The following is a 20753-nucleotide window of genomic DNA, read 5'->3' on the forward strand; positions in this document are numbered from 1 at the left end:
ATTCAAGAGGTGATATTCAGTTCACAGACATTTTCTTTGTACCTATTTCCTAAACAAGACGTTTTATTTTCTTCCTTTTGTTTTCTGTTGCTCAATGATTGACACTTTTCCTACTAGACACAGTAGAAGAAAAAGATATAAAATTTAATTGAGCTGGGCCAAGCACCACTACAATCAGTACAAGAAACAATATTCTTTCACTCCTCTTATTTTTATACTTGTAAAATCCAGTAGACTCCACAGATCAGCCGAAAAAAAGTCAGACTCAAACTTAAATTTTAATAGAGAAAAACTATTTGTTTGGACTTATTTTTTACTTTTTCTTATTACACTTCCCTCTTAAACTGAGAACATTACGTGGAACAAACTGGCAACTATGGGACTGGTATCCACTTCAAATGCTTCTTCCATTATTACAAGCAAGTAAGCAAGCAGTATTTTAATGGATGAAACAGGTTTCTAAGCCAGATTTTATGCTCTTGGTTTAATTATTATATTCAGTCATAAACTTACATAAATAGCTTGACTGTTACACTTTAAAGTACGTACTTGAACATAGTGATCTTGCAGCCAGAATTTCTTTTACATATTAAATTCTACTTCTATTTCATAAGTAATCATACTCAACTGAATGAAACCGCTTCAGACAGTAAAATAATATGCAGTATGATAGAAAGGACCCGTGCTGCTATCATATGAAAGCTTTCAGAGACATGTAGTCATTTCCTGAGCTGCTTGAACTAACTTCTGTAAATTTGTTTAAGTAATTTACTTAAGTAGATTTACAATTGTCTAAATCTACATATTTTTAAACTATTCCATGGAATTCACTGGAGACACAGCAAAGTTAAAGAGAACACATTTGGCCCACCGTTGACATACTTATGTATAACAACTGGAAGGTATAATCTATTCATCCATTCCCTGATATTAAACATACCTACTAATTAAAAGCCAGAAGAGAAATTATATTCCCAAAGCAATAGGTGTCAGAGACAAGCAGTCTTCCTATCAAGTTCAATGCATTTACCACTTCAGCAGAGCTGCACACATTCTACTCACAACTCCTCACTGCACATCTTCCTCACAGACAAAAATTCAGTTTATTTCTACCTACACTATATCTTTGTTTCTAAAGAATACTCACAGAATTTGGAATCCATATACAAGATAGCCAGAGGCATTTGGGTTGGTTCTGTTGCTCACTAATAGGTTTTTTTTTTAGCAAAGTCACACCATCAGCAAAAAAAAAAAAACCACAAGAAAGGCAGAGCAGATAACTAGATGTATTCCCATTGCCCAGATCTCATACTATAGCTTTATTAATTCTCTTTACAAACTTTTTTGCCAAGTTCTCCTTTTAAACACCTATTCTGACACTAGATTATACTCTTCCACTGGGAAAACAATATAAATGAAATATGGCAAATAAATTAAATAAAATATTTTATGAGGTCAAAGCAGATTTTCTGTTTCACACATCTGATGATTTCAGAATGTTTTGGTATTTGAAAGTGTTTTAGCATTTGGATTTTTTTACATCTAATTTGAAATTTTAAAAGGAATTTTAGAAACCAAGCTAGGAGATACACAAAGTGTTTCACCATCAGATAACACTGAAATCAGGTTCTGGAACAGGCATAGAAAATATCCCACACAGTTGCATTTAATTTTGATTTGAAAAACACTGGAGAAATGGATGTTTAGTCCACCACTGGAGCTGTTTCTAATTCAAGTCCACAAACTGTTCAGGGGTAAAAAACACAATGAGATTATGAATTTTCTAACAGTACTTGTGAAGCAAAAATGTCACTGCACCTCTTAAACTTCTTGTCAAAGTAACAGAATGGTACCAGTTAATAAAATGTAAAAGCCAGCAGCAGATTATTACTTGAGGGAATAGGTAAGCAGATGAAGGGTTCCCTGCCTTTCAGAGGGATGCACCTTTTGTGCTTTATCCATCTCCTTTCAGGGTTGTATGCCTAAGAGCAAAATCTAGCACAATTATCCCAACATAGTTTATTGAACAGAGTTTAAGATCATGCTCACTACACATTTAGAAATACTTCACCCCTTCCATTATAAATTAGGAGAACTTTAAACGCAAATGCACTGACATGTATTTACGGACTGATTTCAGACAGCACTGAGCTACTTTTTCAGTGCTGTTAACACAACGGGGTAAGTTTCCCCATTTCCCGCAATGCTTTTAAAAAATAAAATAAAACTCAGAAAACAAACAAAAAAACCCCCAAACACAGACACACAAAAAAACCCCACCACAAACCAAAATCAAGTCACACCTGAAGAGGTGTTCTTATGATCAGACCTGAACATTCCCCAGAATGGAAGTAGCTGTATAAATACTGTGGTAGATAATAGATGGCTGCCTGTGAATGCATTGCCAATCAGCAGTAATAGGTCTGTAAGAGACAACAGCCACTCCTCTGATGCACAATACAAAGCACATACTGCTCTAGGCGGAGTATGAAACTCCCAATCAACCTGTATCCATTACACACAGGATACATTAGACAGACATGTTCATACCACATTCTCATGGATTCTGCTGACTAAACCAGAGAAAGCGATGATAAATGCAAAATTTTTAACTGTATACCAAGATCCTAGTGATCTTCACAGTGAAAGTCAACAGGCATAAAGATAAAAACCAACTGGTTTAACAGCCTGCTAGTAAATTATCACAGTAAATCATGAGAAGGTACCTGCATAAATAAAGCAAAGTACATTTTATAAATGACCTACACAAAATACAGTCTTCACTTTGCAAGTGCCCGCCTCCAAAAGGCCCCTAGGGACACTGAAGACAGTCCTTAGTTTGAAAAGCTGTCAGCAACACACTATTCATCTCTATGCCTTAGGGTCATATATCTGTTTTCTGCAGCCTACTCCATCTTTATCCGTAGCCCAACAGGAAGAAGATAAATTGGCTTGAAAACAGCCATTGAAAAAAACATGATAAAATATTCAGAAGAACATAAAAGAGATGTTTTCTAGTAACTGAGATCTTTCTTTTCCATTCAACACTAAGTAGGTTATAGATGCTACACGTCTCATGCCAGCACCTCATAGTTTTAACTCAACTATTCTACATTTCACTGACAAGAAAAAGAGGTATCTTATTCTCCAAGGGCAAACAAAACCAGCTCTTTTTCCAGTTTCTGGCTGGAATATGCTAATTAGTGAAACTGAAATGTCTTACCAAAAATGATCAGTTTGAATATAACTTGTCTCCGAGTTTTCTCAGATCCTCACATTTCTTGTCTCTTGTTTCTCAGATTCAGAATGCTCTGCTCTCTAGAAAGGGCAGTTCACACCTGAACAGGGATTTAAACCTGCCTCTCTCCTATTCCACGAGATACCGTGCTCATCATACCTGTCTCTGCCCTTGAAGGAGTTCCTTCTGTAGGTTTATTCATGAGAACATTCAGAACACCTCAGTTGTCTCAGTGTGGATTAAGACCAAAAGCAAAAACCATAAGTGCATTCTTGGTTTTAACAGCTCTAACGAGAAAGCGGTAATTCATACCATCCTGTTGTAGATTGGACAAACACATCCACAGAGCAATGCATACAGAAAGGCCTAAAGCTCTACTTGTCACATCATCTTTTTTTTCAACATGTACACTAATCAGCCTTTTGCACTGATGGAAACAGAAGTCATTGAAATGTAATGGCTGGAAAAACATAATATTGTAGTCACAAATGCCATCTGAATTGCTACTAAAAACGCCCATAAAAATTACAAGAGAAATACAAAAAAGTCATGACAGATACTGAAGTTTTGAACAGCTTTGACAATAACCTAAACAGGTAGTTTCCATTTCACTTACCAATTTGTGGGTCAGATGGATGGTAATAAGAGGAGATCCTGACAGATTGTGGGACAACTTGGGTGGAGGTTCCACTCTGATAGAGATGAGATAACTGGTTGCTGAGATCATACAACCTTTGTAGGCGGCAGCTTCAGCAATCCTTGGAAAGAAACAAACATATTAAGGAAGCAGAACAATAAATTTTTTTTAGTTCATCCACAACACCCACAACAGGAGCACAGAACCTCCTTTTTCCATTCAAGACAATGAATTTCTATAGGGGAGCAAGATCTGGTGCTCAGGATCCTACAGGACTAGAAACAACAGCTAAAAAGTACAGAGAACAGCTTTAGGCATTAGGAGACTTGGTATCATAAGTACTACTTCATTATGCTCCTCTTCTGTAAAGGTTTCTGAAAGTGCTTTAGATAATTAGAATCCTACAAGTATCTAAAAATAACCTAAGCAAAGCAATCTAAGTGAGGAGAAAACTTCTGGGGGTTTCAGGCTAATTACACATACATGTGAGTGTGTAAAACACATTATATATAATGCAAATAAATGTACACAGATTAATATATTTAAAAGTAATTTATAGCTTTACTTTGAAAAATTGATTATGTCCAGTTAGGTTTGTTAGTAAGTCAGGTCACAATAAAAACAGCCGAATCTGACTAATCATCTAATTAGTCCAGGTAAGTTTTTTTTCTAGGCTGAAGTAATTTTGCAGTACGTAAGAACCCTTTCATTTCTGCTTTCAGACAGAAGTTATGACTTTGGCATTTTCACACATTTAGAAGTAACTAAGATCCATCTGGTTGTAGGGCAAAATTTTTTAGGCTGTCAGTAACAAATTGTGCAGGAGTAAAATGGCCTCTGTCATCTAACTCTTCAGTATGAATGGTGAATGGTATTTACTATGAGAAATATGAGCCACAGCAAATTAACCATCACCGTGGGTTTCCAAACAGCACACCACTGGAAAGAGCCAGTTTGCAAAGCACATTTAAAAATACCTTATTTATATCTGCCACTTGTTTGCAATGTTTTCTTTTCTTTTTTCCCCAGAAAAAAAAAATATCATGTCAGATATTAAAATAAATTCATTCAGTTCATCAGCAAGGTCAAATGAAACAGAACTAATTTAGCACAACCCCAAGCACCAGTCCTTAGTTCTGACCACAGAAAAACATCAGTATCAGAGATTACTTCTGCTCCCAGTAACCAGCATGTTCATCTGAAGGCAGAATTTGCTACACTGATATGAAAAGTCTAAGTTTAGAGAAGGACTAGTAATGTTAAGACCACTATGCAACATTGTGAGATTTCCCCTACACAGATTAACAGGGTGGGCATTTCTTCTACACCCATTATCTGCCGTTTTAACTTTAGAGAGCTAGATGAATTTTGAAGTGTGAAAAAACTTCAACACAAGCAAGAAAAAATGTTTGTGTTTCGTGCTTGTATATGCAGGTCTTTCTTCACCGTGGCCCTGGAATTTAGATGATAGTGAGTCCATCATCTGAATACCTTCATTGGGATTCCGACAGAGCTACACAAACTGTATATGACTGGAAACAGAACAGGGCTCAAAGCCTTTTTTTGTTTTGATTCTTTTTTGGTAAAGAATCAAAACCGACTCCTCTTAGAAACTGCTATTTATGTAGTCTGAAAATAGAAGTCATCTGCCTGAACAGCACAAATGCTCCGAGTTCTGGTTTTAGCTTTCCACCACAAAAGAAAAAAAAAATTGCCCTTAAGAAGAAAGTAGACAGGCTTCAAATTACAGGTGTTCAAGTAGCCCAGTGCTAGAAGAAACATAAAGTCTTTAAAACAAACTACTCTGGAAAAACGTTACTCTACTGAAATGTAAGACAAAAAGTTATAATAGTACAGCACAAAAAAGAAAACCATCCAGAAGAGAAGTGCAGACTCACTTTTAAAACTTTAATACCTGGGGTTTGATTCTACAGAGGGAAATCGCTAAGCTAGCATTCCCCGTATTACTAGTGGTTTAGATGTTGTTTTGGACAGATCCACGTGTAAAATTTTATAGACATGATTCTGTAGTGCATTACCTACTGCAAACAGTTCAAGTAGTTTGGATTAATTATCAAAACCTAGAAGATGTTTCTTCTCCAGTGTCTTTGCGTTTCTCTTTAACATTGCAGCAGGGCCAGATCCTTCCTTCTCAAAAATGAGTGTTAAAAAATACATACAACTCAGTGGAACGGGAATAGGTCTCCAGGCTGTTCTATACCACAAAATTCAGAGAATATACTCAAAGATGATGTAACTGTTATGTTTTGCTATATCAGAGCCCCAGGAGATTTAGACTCTGACAATGCACTAGAATACAGCGGTTTGACATGCAGCATCTTTAATCATACTATGTTTGCTAAACTTAGACCTAACTCAAGACCATATCATTTCTTTTTCTCTGAGAAGCTGAGATTATAGCTTATTATCTTCATAAATTACATGAATCCTCCTGCCTGAAAAACTTAAGCCACCATAAATTATTGCCTCCATTTCTTCATGTCAGTAAGAAATATTGCACACTAACGTAAAGGTTCCTTTACATCCACCTGCTAGGAGCTTATTTTTGAGAGACCAGGGTAAACAACCAAACAGCTGCCTACTTGATTTAAAAAATGCCATTCAGTAATAGCTGTGTGATTACCTCATGTGATCAATCTGGTCATAAACCAGGATTCTTTACCTTACCCTAAAGTTCACAAGTGAGTTCCTGCGGTCATGACCTTCCATGTAACTGTACATAAACAAAGGAGGGCAATCCCTGACGTTAATGACAGCTGAGATGCTGCATCTTTCCTTCCTCTGACACAAACACAGCAAAAAGTCACAGACTGGAAAAGACCTGAGAGGAAGTGTAAACTAATCTGTGTACCCCAGTGAAGATCAAATAAAACCATAAAGTCATACTAGCTTAAAAGGAAAGTATATAATAATTTACATGAATGGTCTCCAAAATTCCCTGGGGAACTGTATTGCTGAGAGGTATACAGGTCTGCATGCACTTTGTCTCATCTGCTAGTGATTTCATTGACACAGCTTATAAAACAAAAGGTCTTTAAAACATTGCCTGGTCTCCTGTTATAAAATTACCTTGTGGCTTTCTAGGATTAGGATTCAGATTTTATCTAAAGAGCTACATGATGTTTTCTTACTCATTTCCTTTAAGTGCAAGATCTATCTTTATGTGTGTCAGGAGAAAAGATGTAATTTCCTTTTATGAGACAGATTAAAATTATGAAATTCTAATACCAGATGTGATGAATGGAAGGAAAAGACAAAGAAAGACAAATGTGTCACTACAGGGATCTATTTTACTACAACATAAAATAAAATATCTAAAGTAAGCTTCAATCTCTCTCTCTACATGTCCTCAATATTGCAGAATCATGATTATGGCTAGTAATTTATTTACAGTTGATAATGCCATTTGGTAATGACTGTTTGAAGGTGTATCACTAAGGTAACAAACAAGCTGTTACAGCATGAGAAGTCTGAGATACTTACTTGGTATCCATAGGGTTAATATTATGAAAGAAATAATGCACTTCATGGTAAAGCAGGCCAACAATGGTAATCCAAGCTGTGAAAAGGAAACAGGAGTTATTCCTCAGAGCAACAGTTCTACGCAAGGAACCTTTCTCTCCTAGACCTGAAACTCTGTGTTAATTAAGAGCCTTGATTTCTGTAGACTTTCATATCTTTGCATATTATTCCTTTAAGTAAGTGAAAAAGTACGAACATTTGCAGTGCAGCACAGGGGACAGATATCAAAAGCAAAACAGAAGGATGCCTGCCCTGCACAACTGTACCTCTAAAATGAGTTGTTAAAATAATCTGTTTGCAATTGCAAATCCCCCACATAGCACTAGAAAGTATCACATGACATACCAGTCAATGTCTCAATAGTAGCTACACTAATCTCAAGGTTACTACACGACCACCTACTTTAACTGGCAGTTTATGAAACCCAGACATGGGCAACCCCTTTCCGCTTTGGCTGTCCGTTTACTGCCTGCATTCCAAGTATTTATGGGTACACCAGCATCTCAGTGAAGAGACATGAGTATTTTCTAAGTGTTAGTGATGCAGATGTCTTTTACTATCTCTTTTGCCAGGTTCCAAACATTTATAGTGTCAACTGTTTAAGGTTCACATTCGCTCATTTGGACAGCGTAGAAGTGTGGCCTGAAAGCTGAAACTACTCAGAAGTGAGCTTTAGCGGGGGGGGGGGGGTGTGGGTGTGGGAAAAAGTGTTAAACATTTAATGGGCTGCATTACTTCAAAATATCAAGCATGATAATATTCTGAAGAGAAAAAAAATGCATAGTGAGGGACTTAAAGTGGGAAAGGAAAAAAGTCCCCTCACATGCTATTTTTAGCGTTACAAGCTGGTTAACAATTATAGTTATTCAAGCCTCAGAGCATTTGCAAAGAAGTCTCCAGCCAGCATCCCCTGCCAGTGCAAAGAAACAAAGCTATCATCCCAAATCAGGTAGTCTGTTCAGTAATTATTAAGAGTCTTTCTCACTGCATAGGTTATCTGCAGCTAACTTTGCTCTTCGCGAATTGGGACCAACCATCCTTTAACAGAGGTGACTGAGTAAAGTCAGATTTTCAAAGATCTGAGGATGTAGGTAGATATTTTTGTAAATAGGTTCCTTCAATCCCTGATTAAAACATAGGTAATTAACTTCAAACACTGTTATTTTAGAGTCATGACTAAAGCTTCAGATTTTTGCTATACCTTGCTTTTGAGACTTAAAATTTTAGCCTAGGTATGGATTTGTGACTTCTGCCTTTTTGCCTTGACTGTAGTCTACACCTTTGTTCTGTTTCTGTAGCTGCTGTTGCTTCAACCTGTCATTTTATAGTTCGATTTCATAAAAAATTTTAAGAGCGATTTTGCATGAAGAAGTAAGTAATACCTGATCTGACATCCTGGAATTTCTTAAATATCACCAGTTCACGTGATTACAATTTATGAAATTACGACTCCTCTGATGTAAAAAGATGCCAAAATTAAATGGCTCCAGTCTCCGTGGCCCAGCTGTATTATTCAAGATTAGTTTAAGTAATACGAAAATTCTACCGCATTAATCATTCATTAGTATGACAAGACAACTGCTGCTTCTTTAGAGCTAGTACAATCAACAGTGATCAAATTGGTTACTTGGAAAAATAAAGCAAACCAAATCCTGTTTTCAAGCAATTTCAAAAATTGCATTTTTGGATATCCTGTTTACATCATTCCACTCCTCCCTTTAAATTTTTCCTTACCTTTTTCATTAAAAGCTTCACTGGGAATGAAAATATAACTCTGTCCTTGAGATGGAAATCGATAGTGGGACAAATTCAGAGTCTGAGGATGCATTTTGACCAAGGCATAATCTGTGTGATAACCCAAACAAAAATATGATAAAATCAATAGTCTCTACCACCTACTTGATTATTTAACCAGACTTTCCTAATAGCCATTGGAAGACATGAATTTAAAACCCCAGATGTTTGCAGAAAGTACTGCAAATTCCCTGAGTATAAAAAAATGTCCTTTATATTTGACTCATTTATGACAGAGAAGGTGGTACATGCACTGTTAATATACCATGGATCATTTCACCCATGCTCAAATACTGAGCCTGCAAAGGCAAGCAAAACACATTGATAACATACTTTTCCACTGACATTTGAAGGCATTTCAGACCTGCACTGCTCCATTTGAGAATGCCAGTGTCCAAGTGAGTATGTGCAGTGATTAACGGTACCATTGACTGCTCAGGTTATTTGCCCCCTCACAGGGGTCTCACCAAGGCAGAGCAGAATGCCAGAACAGATAAGCTATCTTTGTTACCTGTAACATCCAAAGACACAGACGCAATTTGGGTGCTAGGATGCTAAACAGCAGTAAAATAAAATTCTCCTAAAAGGTCAAAACTATTCCTATTATTTTGCAGTTTCTTGCAAAAACCTTGCAAAATTAAGGTTTTGTAGCATCCAGACATCTGCAGCTTCAAAGGGCTGCATAAGAGCTCTAGGTTCCTCAACTACCTACTAGTGTAGTATTACTAGATTAATTTAATGGAATTCATATTCTAAACTCCCTCCCCAAATAATCTCAAGTACTGTCAGAGCTGATTACCTCTGGAATGACTGCACAGCCAGCTTTCTACAACTGAAATACTGTTATGCATTTAAAAGAGAAAAGTATCTGTTTTGATTTCCTCCTTCATGTTGGCAAAGGAGAAGTTGCAAGCACAGAAGCATTTAGGACATCCAGACAGTCCAGAGAGAAGATTTCTACTAAATCCTACCTGCAACAGATGATGTGCCTTCAACCGTTAAAGGTAATAAGTTTTCATCCAGATTGTGTGTCATATGAGCCATCACACTGTCAATAATTTGAATTAAACTTCCAAATATGCGAGCAGTCTGGGGGAAGAAGACAGACAAGGCTCTACAACAAAAGAAACTGCACTTTACAGCACAAACTGCCAAGGTGCCATGTTATATTCCCATGTGGCTGACCATTCAACTGTCCAAAGACAAACACGACTTTCTCCACAACCTCTTCCACATATAGTGGATAAAACATAACGCAAACTGATGCCACCCTGAGCCTGACCTTATAAAATACTATGTTTTATAGAATGCCTCCAAACTACTCTCTTCTCCCACCAGCATTTGACAGTCAGTTACACTCAGGATTCAGCAGAATGAGGCCAAGAACTGAGCAGATTTTTCTGACAATATATAGAGACTGGTATCAAATCCTTATTGGAATGTAAGCTGAGACACTGCACTTTGGCCCTTCTTTCATCTTTATCAAAATGGTCCCCAGTATAAAACTACTTCTGAAGAGTTTGTATGTCCCCTGGAAAACAAACCTCCAGGCTGAAACCTGATCCATAAAATCTCAGAGTGAATTTATGTGTCAATGAAAAGGAAATCTATTTTATCTGAAATCTATTTACATCAGACATGCTCAAGGATTTTTAGGCTAAGAACTTAAATCAATTAGACAACTTTCCATCTTAAAATCATTTTAGGCTTCAGTAAGATCTTAATTTACTTTAACCCCTCCTTCTCTCAGTTTAAAAAGCTCTCTGTTTTGAAATACATGCTCCCTTACGATTCAAACAAAAATCTCAGGAAATTCCTGGGTTCCTCCTGCAATTATTTCTCTGCATTCTAAAAGGCCGACCAGAAGCGAAAGAACATAGATAAAAGTTACTTTTCCCTACATTAGGGAAAATCTCTCTCAAAGCTTCAGTTCATAAACAGCTATTATCATGTTTCACATGCATTGAAAAACATAAATCTACAAGATAAATACAAAGTTTTAAGTATCAAAGTTCAGTGCTAAAAAAGGAGTGATTAAACACTTACTTTAGTGACAGCATCTGTTATTTTATAAATACAATTTTGTTTAATTCATCCTGAAATACGTGAAAACAGCAACAGATAGAATTTCCTTATTTTAACCCTTAAAAAAGCATTATAAAAGAAAATTACATAATTGTCTTGTCTGGGGACCTTTACTGTAAATATGAAAGTGACATATCAGAAAATACTAAGTCATACTGCCAAAAAGTCCTAACAAGAATAATAATGGAGGTAACCAGTTTCACCACTATCCACGTGAGATTATGCAACCAAAGTAACTGACAAATCTAATCCCATTTGTCTTACCTCTGGTACATCAGTCCAGTTGGGCAATGACAGAAAATCTTCAATAGCTTTTAAAAAAGCCTAAAAGATAAATAAAACTATATTATTTGATTACATCTCCTGGCAATGATCCAAGGCAGATCTCTGCTAGGGTTTTCTTAGGTTTATTTTAAGATGACAGTCCCATTTTCATTCAAGTCACAGATTCATCACTGCCTGCCAGCACTCTCATCATGTTCTGCATGGTGACATTTTCAAGTAATACTTTATTTATTAAAACTAACAACACTGTGAAACTCCTAAATTGCAATCATTACACTACAGCTGAGGTGACAACACTGGAACTAAGACTAAAGTGAACTTACGCTCTTGTTCTATCTAAACTCATATGACATTAATACTTCTTTTGATCTTAAGATGACTAGCTATTGCAACAGCAGTAGATAAATATCTCTGTTGCATCACCTGTACAATTTATTATCTGCTTAACTTCTGTACTTAAAGGGTGGTTTTGAGTCATGGTGGGCACTCAACTGCTCAGCACAATACAGTCCCTGTCCTAAGGAGTCTTACTGATGAAGACAAAGAGAAGGAGAAGAAAAGGGAGCACAGAAAATTACACAAGAAAAGCCCTACATCTCTCGCTTAAACTTCCCTGTTAAAATGTTTTTAAAGCATCAACTGAATATAGAAAAGTTCTACTGAGAAACATGGAAGAAAGCTGCAAGACTTCTGAGCATAATTTTACAAGTCATAATACACAAGGCAGTACCAGAGCTTTGCTGTATGAGCTTGCTTTTGGGCAGCATAAACCTCGCAGCCCCTCTCAAACATTCAGTGTGGAATTCTACCTGGCATGCACAGAAGTCATCCTAAACCCAGGACCCAGCCCAAACTGCCCACAGCACTTGGTGAGTATCTCTTTTCAGGACACAGCACCACTCCAGAACTACTCCAAGAAGGATGTGTTAGACCACTGGAAAGGGAGGGAAAGCAGGAGTGCTGGAGCTCCTGAGTAGAGCAGCATTATAACAGAAAACACAAGACCGATCTGTAAGAAGCAATGCATTATATATGTGTGCCAATAATCAGAAAGTTTATTGCGTATCACTTAAATCAAATTTTCTTGTGTTGTGAGGCATATGACAACCAGGACAGAGATAATTTTACAGTTATGCTCAGTGCCCATCTTACAGGGAATTAGCTGCAGACAATACAAAGCCTAACCCTCAATCAGACAAATGACAGAGTCTGCATGTCTGATCAGGACTGTTGTGTTTACTTCACAAAACAGCTTTGCTAAAGATAATCATGTCCCACATTTCTGTCTGCAAATCACTTTCATGGCACACAAAGCCACATCAGATAGCATGAATGAGCATCCAAATGGCAACTGAAATGATGTGGGAAACAGGTATGATATCTGACAGGATGATGTCCCATTTTCAATTTAAAGCCCACACAAAATTTTCAGCAAAACAAAGGAAATAACGTATTAGAGCTTTTTAGAAGGGCTTTTGCTACATATTAAATGTGATCCACGAAATCCAAGCTTTACAGTTTGCAACTGCTAAGCTTTTTACACAAACTACCAATTGCTGTCCATGTAGTTTTCAGAAGCATTTATTTATATTGTCTGAGTAAATAATCCTTGTCACTCTGGTATGACCCACAGGCTTAAAGGAACAATCACTACTGAGTCCAGAGCGGAGTACTGTAATAATAGCTTTCTAGCCTGCTGAAATCGGGGAATTAGATGTCCATCGTTTTACAGAAAGCAAACTTTGTTAACAGAACATGACCACTTGTCCTCATCCTCAGCTTAGACTGCAAAAAACTGCTTCCCCCCAGCCCCCACCCCTTGTGGATTAGCTTAAACAAAAATAAATTACTTAGTTAAGCTTTGGACCTGATCTTTCCATGAACCAGTTTCAGTGCAGATTTGTGATATGTCTGCACAGGAGTGCTGGCTATGATTGGAACCCAGCACAAGATAAAGCTACTAACTCACACGAACTAAGGACACCGCCACCACAAACAGGCCCGCTCCCGCAGTGTTCCACCTCCCACGCAGAGCTGGCAGAGCAGCGTGTGTGCCTGCCATTGCACAAGAATAATGCATAACTTTGCAAAACAGAAGCCATAGGAAAGGCAAAACTTTCCTTCTGCTTACTACAGGAGCAATCAATGCCAAGAGAAGGTCAGGCAGACAGCAGTAATTGAGAGCTTTTTAGCCCTCTAGTGCAGGTGCGAAACTCGAAGATACTAAGTTACAAGTTTACACCTGGGCAGTTACTCCTTGCCAGACTGATAGAGTTCCCTGCATCCAAGCTGGTGATTACTAGGTCCTTGATAGTGATCACTAGGCTACTTCCATGCCTCCACTTCGCTGCTGTCACTACTCTGATTACAGTGTCTATGTCCTACACCTGACAGACAACTGTCAAACTGCTGCTGGGCTATGCAGAAAAATGGTGATTTTTTTCCAGAATTATATAATCGTCATTAGATATACTTAAAAAATTGACCAGTTATTTTTTCTTCCATTTCTGGCTTAACTAAGTAACTGTTTTTGATGTGTGGTCATGGTGCTAGGTATTTATAATTTATAGAATCATACAATCATTAAGGTTTGAAGACACTTTTAAGATCAAGTCCAATTAACCCAGCACTGCCAAGCCCACCACTAAACCATGTCCCTAAGTGCCACACCTACACATCTTTTAAACACCTCCAGGGATGGTGACTCCACCACCTCCGCAGGCAGCCTCTTCCAATGCCTGACAACCCCTTCTGTGAAGAAATTCTTCCTAATATCCAGTTTAAGCCTCCCCTGGTGTAACCTGAGGATGTTTCCTCTTGCCCTGTCGCTTGTTACCTGGGAGAAGAAACAGACACCCCTCCCTGCCTACCACCTCCTGTCAGGCAGCTGAAGACAGCTATCGGGTCCCTGCTGAGCCACCTGCTCTCCAGACTGAACACCCCTGGATCCCCCAGCTGCTCCCCATCAGACTTGTGCTCTAGCCCCTTCCCCAGCTCTGCTGCCCTTCTCTGGACACGCTCCAGCAGCACCTCAATGGATTTCTTGATGTGAGGGGCCCAAATGCATTAGATATCATCCCCAAGAACTAACGAAAACGTTTAGCTATTTTCTCTGGTTGAGATTCACCTTCTGCTACTTCCTAAAATAGCTACCTACTTTTTTCACATGTATTTTCTGCAATCAGCAAAAAACTTTCAAAGCTGCATTCAATATTCCAGCTTCTGCAAAAATTTCAGGGTCACCTGGCTCCACACACAGATGTGAAAGATACTTACCTCTGCCAGGCTTAGAGCAGTATTTTCTGACAAGGATTTGTTGGGCAAGCTGAAGGACATGTTCTCCAGGTAGCCCAGCATGCTGTCGGGGGAGCGGAAGTTCCCTCTCTCCTCAGTCAGGTTAGTTATGATGGGACAATAGGCATTTGTGGAGAGCTACAAGAGAGAACACAGAAATTGTTCCATATGGCAGTCATTATTTATTGTTTAAAATATCTGGGGGAGCAGGGAGTATAAAAGGGAGTCTGGGGTATAGCAGACTGCTGCGATTACACACAGGAGGCTACGTAAGCAAAGGGAAACGGAAAGCACACAGACAGACAGAGAGGATAAACAGAACGTACAGGCACAGCTTCATTTTTTCATTAGCAATTCAGGTCCTATCTGCCATGGTTCCTGAAAGCCTCTGTGAACAAGAAGAAAACTAATACAACTTTGAAAATACACTGCAATAGCTAATTGCACATAGTCTAATTACAGCTAATTGTATGTATTCTGCATATGAAAAGTTCATTTTAATATTTTTCATTACACATTTACTAAACAGATGAAAACTAATATTATTATTGTGGTGAGAATTTTTTTTCTAATTTTAAAGGAAACGAGGAAAAATTGGCAAAATGTTTTTGAATGTCCTATAGATTCAAAGTTCATCAAAATATTACAGAAGTTTCTAATTTTTTTCCCTTTTTTAATATAGAAAACAATTTTATTTAACAATGAATTCCCATTATCTGTCCTACATTAAGACTTCTCTAGTATTCCCATCTTCCAATAGTGGCTAAAAATTATCCCTATGCATCTCTGAAAGTGTTTATAATTGGGATACTAAAATAAGTGTCATTAATGAAAACTGTAAAGTAAGAAGGGTTTGTAACTCCGCTATATATACACATTCTGACATTATAGAAAACAGTTATGAGGGCTGTCCTACCACAGGTTTTGTAGTGGTTGTCATCACAGACCATGGAAGCGTTGAAGACAGCAAAACTTGCATACCTGGGGAAGATACATACACAAACGAGAGTGTTAACAAATCTGATATTCCCATTGCAGGTTGAATCAGTTCTAACTGAAGGTAACATACTTGCTGTTCTGAGCATATTGCTTATCCACAGTACTGTAGCTATACAGGCTTGTTTAAAGCATTTTATTTATTGATTCTCTCATCAATTTTACTTCATTATCTTTAAAGAGATGAGAATTGCAACTTGGTTTGAGTCTTAAACACTTAGATCTTTGTAAACAGGAAATTTCAGATGTTATAACTCAAAAAAAGGACAACTGTACAATTAAAACATTGGCAACCCTCTTCCTTGTCTAACATTTATGCAAAGTATTTAGGGAAAATTTAGGAAAAAAAAATCCTATGTCTTATCAGAAATAGGTAATCATCTGTAGGCATTTTAGACAATTTCATATACAACCTTGCTCTGTTACTGTATATGTGATAAACTGGGACTGGGAAGACACAGACACTAGGGAAAAAAATGAGACGCAGGTCTCAGTTAATTCCAAATGCTAATGTTTACTTATATCTTGAGTCTAAACTGCTTGAGTGCCAAATAAAATCACACCCATGAAGGCAAGTTCAGAAAGACTTCTCCACATTAAAAAAAACCTGTAAGAATTATTCAAAGCCAATGGGAATACTTTCATTGCTTGCAATAAATTAAGGCGCCTTCAAATAAAAGAAAATTGGCAGAAATGGTGGTATACTAAAGCTTTTGGGGCACACCAGTTTTGCATAAAACAAACAACAGGGGTCAAGGAGTCAAAACAAAACCTTCATTAGTAGTTTAAGCATATTATAGGTAATGCCTGTATTAGGTGTTTTTCAAACTAATTTCAAGCAACAGTGAGGTTGCTATTAATCAGGGAGGCTTTACTAATAAATGTCACCCACTAGCACTATATGCATTGAAAATTACCAGATGAACATGTCATAAATGATTTCTCAAGACAGAAAGAATAAACTAGATTTTGAATGGCTTCCAGTTGCTCCATTTTAAAAATATTGATTCCTTTCTGTGCAAAGGGATTTATTGGTCATTTATGATAGATTAGAAGAAAATTTTATTTCTCTATGTCTCACCAAGACTTTATATTTGCCAGGAGTGTGGTATTTCAGCACAGTCAAACAGTAGTTGCATATATAGGACACATTTTTTTCACAGTTCCAAAAGGAATGTAATTATTCATTTGATTAAATACCAGTCTGTCCTATTAAGTTTCTTACGTTAAACCACGTTAGCCCAGCTTCAACCCTGCTTTAAGTCCTCCAAAGTCAATACATAGATAACAAGAATAATTCTTGTTTACTATTTTGATTAGTATTGTGCTATACATAGCTTCCTCTGAGAATGTTCTAACTTCATCCATCAAATTGGAAATTTTATATAATCTGATCTGTCCATTACTTTGAAGGAAAAAGCAAAAAATTCAATACTCCACATTTCTCAAGTGCTCCAAATCACCTGAGCACTTTATAAGAACACTGGCTTGAAATTCTTCACTTACAAAAAATATATATACCTGGCATCCCTTTACATTTTAATTCCTAAGGCCCTAGAAAATACATGAAGCTTCACTTTCAATTAAGAGTCTAGAAATTCATTTTTCCACAGAAAACTGATAGTTTCAGATGACCTTGAAAACCTGTGAACTATGGGTTTTAGAAAAAAAAACCACCACCTAACATCATGCAAATTGCAGTAAACTCACAAAAGCTCACATCTTAATGTGTACATCATGGAATTTGCTATACAGCCTTCTGAAAATCTGCCAGGATTGAAAGGTAGGATACAGGCAAAATTCTTTACAACTCTTTAAAAATTTAGACTTTGGCAGAGCCCAAGGGCTCAACTCCTTCTGCACTGTTTCAAAAGCTAGCTACAAACGTTCATGTCCAGTGACCAGATATTTTGAGCACCAGTAACAGTCTTTCCAAACAGAAGCAAAGAGGAAAGAAGTATAAATCTAAGACCTGAATAGGATTTGCCTTCATGGAAAAAGCTTTTCCTGATGCCTTGATTATTTGTTAGAGTGAAGATGAGAGGGTGGAGGGCTTCAGACAACTGTTGCTGTGAGTTAACAAGAATTCAAGGAATTAAAAAAAAAAAAAAAAGGTTGTTTGTCTTTCTATAACATTTTTCTGACAATGAAACACAGCACACTGTTGATGGATCAGGTCAATCTGAAAATCTACTGCTGTTGAGTTTAGCAACATAACATTCTTGAGTTACACTAAATCAAACAATGTGATTTATGGTAGCTTTTAGTTGGACAGTGTTACAGTAATCCTAGATTGTTGTGAGAGATACAACAGCCAAATACAAAAGCATTTTTTCCAACATTACTAGATTATAATAAACTTTTTTTATTTTGAAACTATTGCCTGTATGAAATTAATACCCTCCCAATCAGAATTGTTGAAGACTTTCATAGGAATCACTTTTTTAAATAAAAATATTTTTTTAAAAAAATTGTATGAAATTGCTATTATTTGTGTGGCAAAGCAAATAGATTGCTTCATTACATACCAGATGGAAGGTTTTCTTTTTCAGTGACTTTAGTTCTACATAAACTAGTTGATATTTTCTTTTCAGTAAAATATATTTTGTATATATTTGATTGCTATAATCAAACCTGGAAGTCAAACACATATATTCTCATTTCCAGGCAGGCATCAAAGTTCTGTGTTATCCAAAGAGTTTCCATGGTGAAAATGGTTCCCATGGGTTTAAAAGCACAAGAGTTATGAGTGTAACTTCTTTAGCTCTCAGTAACCTAGTAAGAATAAATGAAAGCAGGGGAACGGCCAGCAAACCCAAATGTTCCAGATGCCTCATAGCTGTATCCCCAAGATGGATGTTTTCTAATTGCTATTCACACACAAGCACTTAATAGCAACAGCATTTCTTTTAAAGTTAATAATAAAGATCCACAGAATGTCAGACAGGGTTTACGGGCCAGTCTTGTAAGTCTTTGTTCTAATCCTGATTCTTTGCCTTTTATATTATATTTCAGCTGAGAACTTTCTTTTCGTTCATAAGCATATATGTGTTAGTAAGTCTTTATCATTCCAGGAACTAGAGAGATAACCTTTATTATCCACATCTGCTTAAATACAGAGTGACTTGGCTCTAAGTTACACAATAACCAGAACGCAAGTTAGAAATCTGGAGTCAGTCTTTCCTAATACTGTTCTGCCTCAAGTCTAATTATTGCTCCTCTTCTCTTTATACCAGGGCATGTAACAACGGCCAAATACTTCAGGTCCTGGTAAATTTTTGTTGCATTTTTAAGGAGCTAAATCGCAGGATGAAAAGACTGCACACCCAAAGACAGCGAAGCATTTCAGTGACTTTCATACCTGACTTCTTCTGCCTCTAAAAATTACATTCAGTAGCTGAAAGATGCAAAATGAACACAAATTCTACACACTAAACATCAAATCAGCATCTTTACAGAAGATGAATTATGACAACAGTGCATACACTCACCAATGGCAGCTGTAAAGTACTGCTCAATTTCACTGGGGGTGAGTGCCCTTTCCCATATAATGAATTCATCAAATGCCCCGTTCACATAGCGCTTGGTTTGATCCCCCTCTGTCCCAGTAAGTAGATTTGCACTGGGGCCTCCATAATCATAGAAAACTTTCCCATCTGGATCAGTTGTGTTTAGAGTTCCATTGACATAGACTTTCAGTCCTTCTCTCGATTTCCAAGTAAAGAGAATATGAGTCCAATAAGGACCTGCAAAACATTAAAAGTCACAGCAAAATCCATGAATCAATTCCATTTAGAGTTTTTCCTGTTAAGTATGTTTTTGCTGACTTGCACAACGCTATAGAGCTGTATAGGAATTGCTAAGAGTGAATTATGGGATGCTGATGTCATGTATATTAATCTTTATACCCATGGGGAAGCTCACACTTTGGCAGAATGCCTGTTAGCTTTTGTCTGAACTCTTACTTTGGCTTACTGCAGTTTCATAAATTATGCTTGCTAAGTATTATTGTCCAAGATTTGAAGTCTCTTCAATACTGTCTCAAAACTCAGTTCAGTAAGAACTGCATAAAGATTGCAAGAACTGGAGAACAAGAAAATAGACTAAAAGTTGGCACAGTTTCTTTGGTACACTTGAGATGCTGAAAACATAGTATTAATTTTCACTTGGATTGGATAATCCATAAATGCGTGAATTATTCTTACCATTTAGCTGCTTTTCTCTTAAAATAAGATTTCTGAAAACTCTGCTACTATGAGGTGAGAGAGTCCTATTTTACCAATGTACAGGTAGTCAAAATAAGGCAAGAAAAGATTAAGTGATTGTCACTGGCATTACCAGAAGACCTAAATTTGTCCCAGTTGCCAGGTATTACTGCTCCCCAACAATACACAGTTTAGATAGAAGCAGTAAGATATGTGATATACCAATGTGTTTATTAATACTATGCCATGGCATACAAAACTTGACTCTCAATAGATAACAAAATGACCAAAGCACTAAACATCCAGTTAGATAGCTACCAAACAAAGTCTTAATTTAGGAGGCAGTAGGGGACAGCATACATATCTAGTTTTAGAATATACTGAGAACTGTCAGGGATTAACCTTAATTCTTCACTCATGTTTCCATCTAAGCAATCTATCTATTCACGTCAATAAGAATTCCACTTTGGAAAAAAAATGAGACTTGGGTCCATGGACTGCTACTAATGGAAAACGTTCTATAATACTATATAACTTTTTTCTCAGTTTGTACTTTGTCTCTCTCCACATCAAGAGAGTTCTTAAGCACAGAGCTCTGTAGCTATTTTTATATATCCACTACTTTCTTGAAGCTGTGCTCTTACCACTACATCTCTCCCGCAAGAACAAATATAAC

General features: G+C 37.1%; 1 protein-coding gene across 3 annotated transcripts in view; it reads right to left on the reverse strand.

The window, feature by feature from the left end:
- Positions 1-20753, reverse strand: part of ADGRD1 (adhesion G protein-coupled receptor D1) — a 160651-nt gene that overhangs the window by 121490 nt on the left and 18408 nt on the right. For all 3 annotated transcript variants that reach the window (XM_037376884.1, XM_037376893.1, XM_037376876.1), the window contains 8 exons: positions 19364-19618; positions 15793-15857; positions 14859-15014; positions 11562-11621; positions 10184-10301; positions 9153-9263; positions 7380-7455; positions 3855-3996 (listed from right to left, as the gene is read on the reverse strand). In XM_037376884.1, coding sequence (XP_037232781.1) covers positions 3855-3996; positions 7380-7455; positions 9153-9263; positions 10184-10301; positions 11562-11621; positions 14859-15014; positions 15793-15857; positions 19364-19618 — 983 coding nt within the window. The remainder of the gene's footprint in view (positions 1-3854; positions 3997-7379; positions 7456-9152; positions 9264-10183; positions 10302-11561; positions 11622-14858; positions 15015-15792; positions 15858-19363; positions 19619-20753) is intronic.

The sequence above is a fragment of the Falco rusticolus genome, chromosome 1 (genome assembly GCF_015220075.1).
Source record: "Falco rusticolus isolate bFalRus1 chromosome 1, bFalRus1.pri, whole genome shotgun sequence".
Classification (NCBI taxonomy): Eukaryota; Metazoa; Chordata; class Aves; order Falconiformes; family Falconidae; genus Falco; species Falco rusticolus.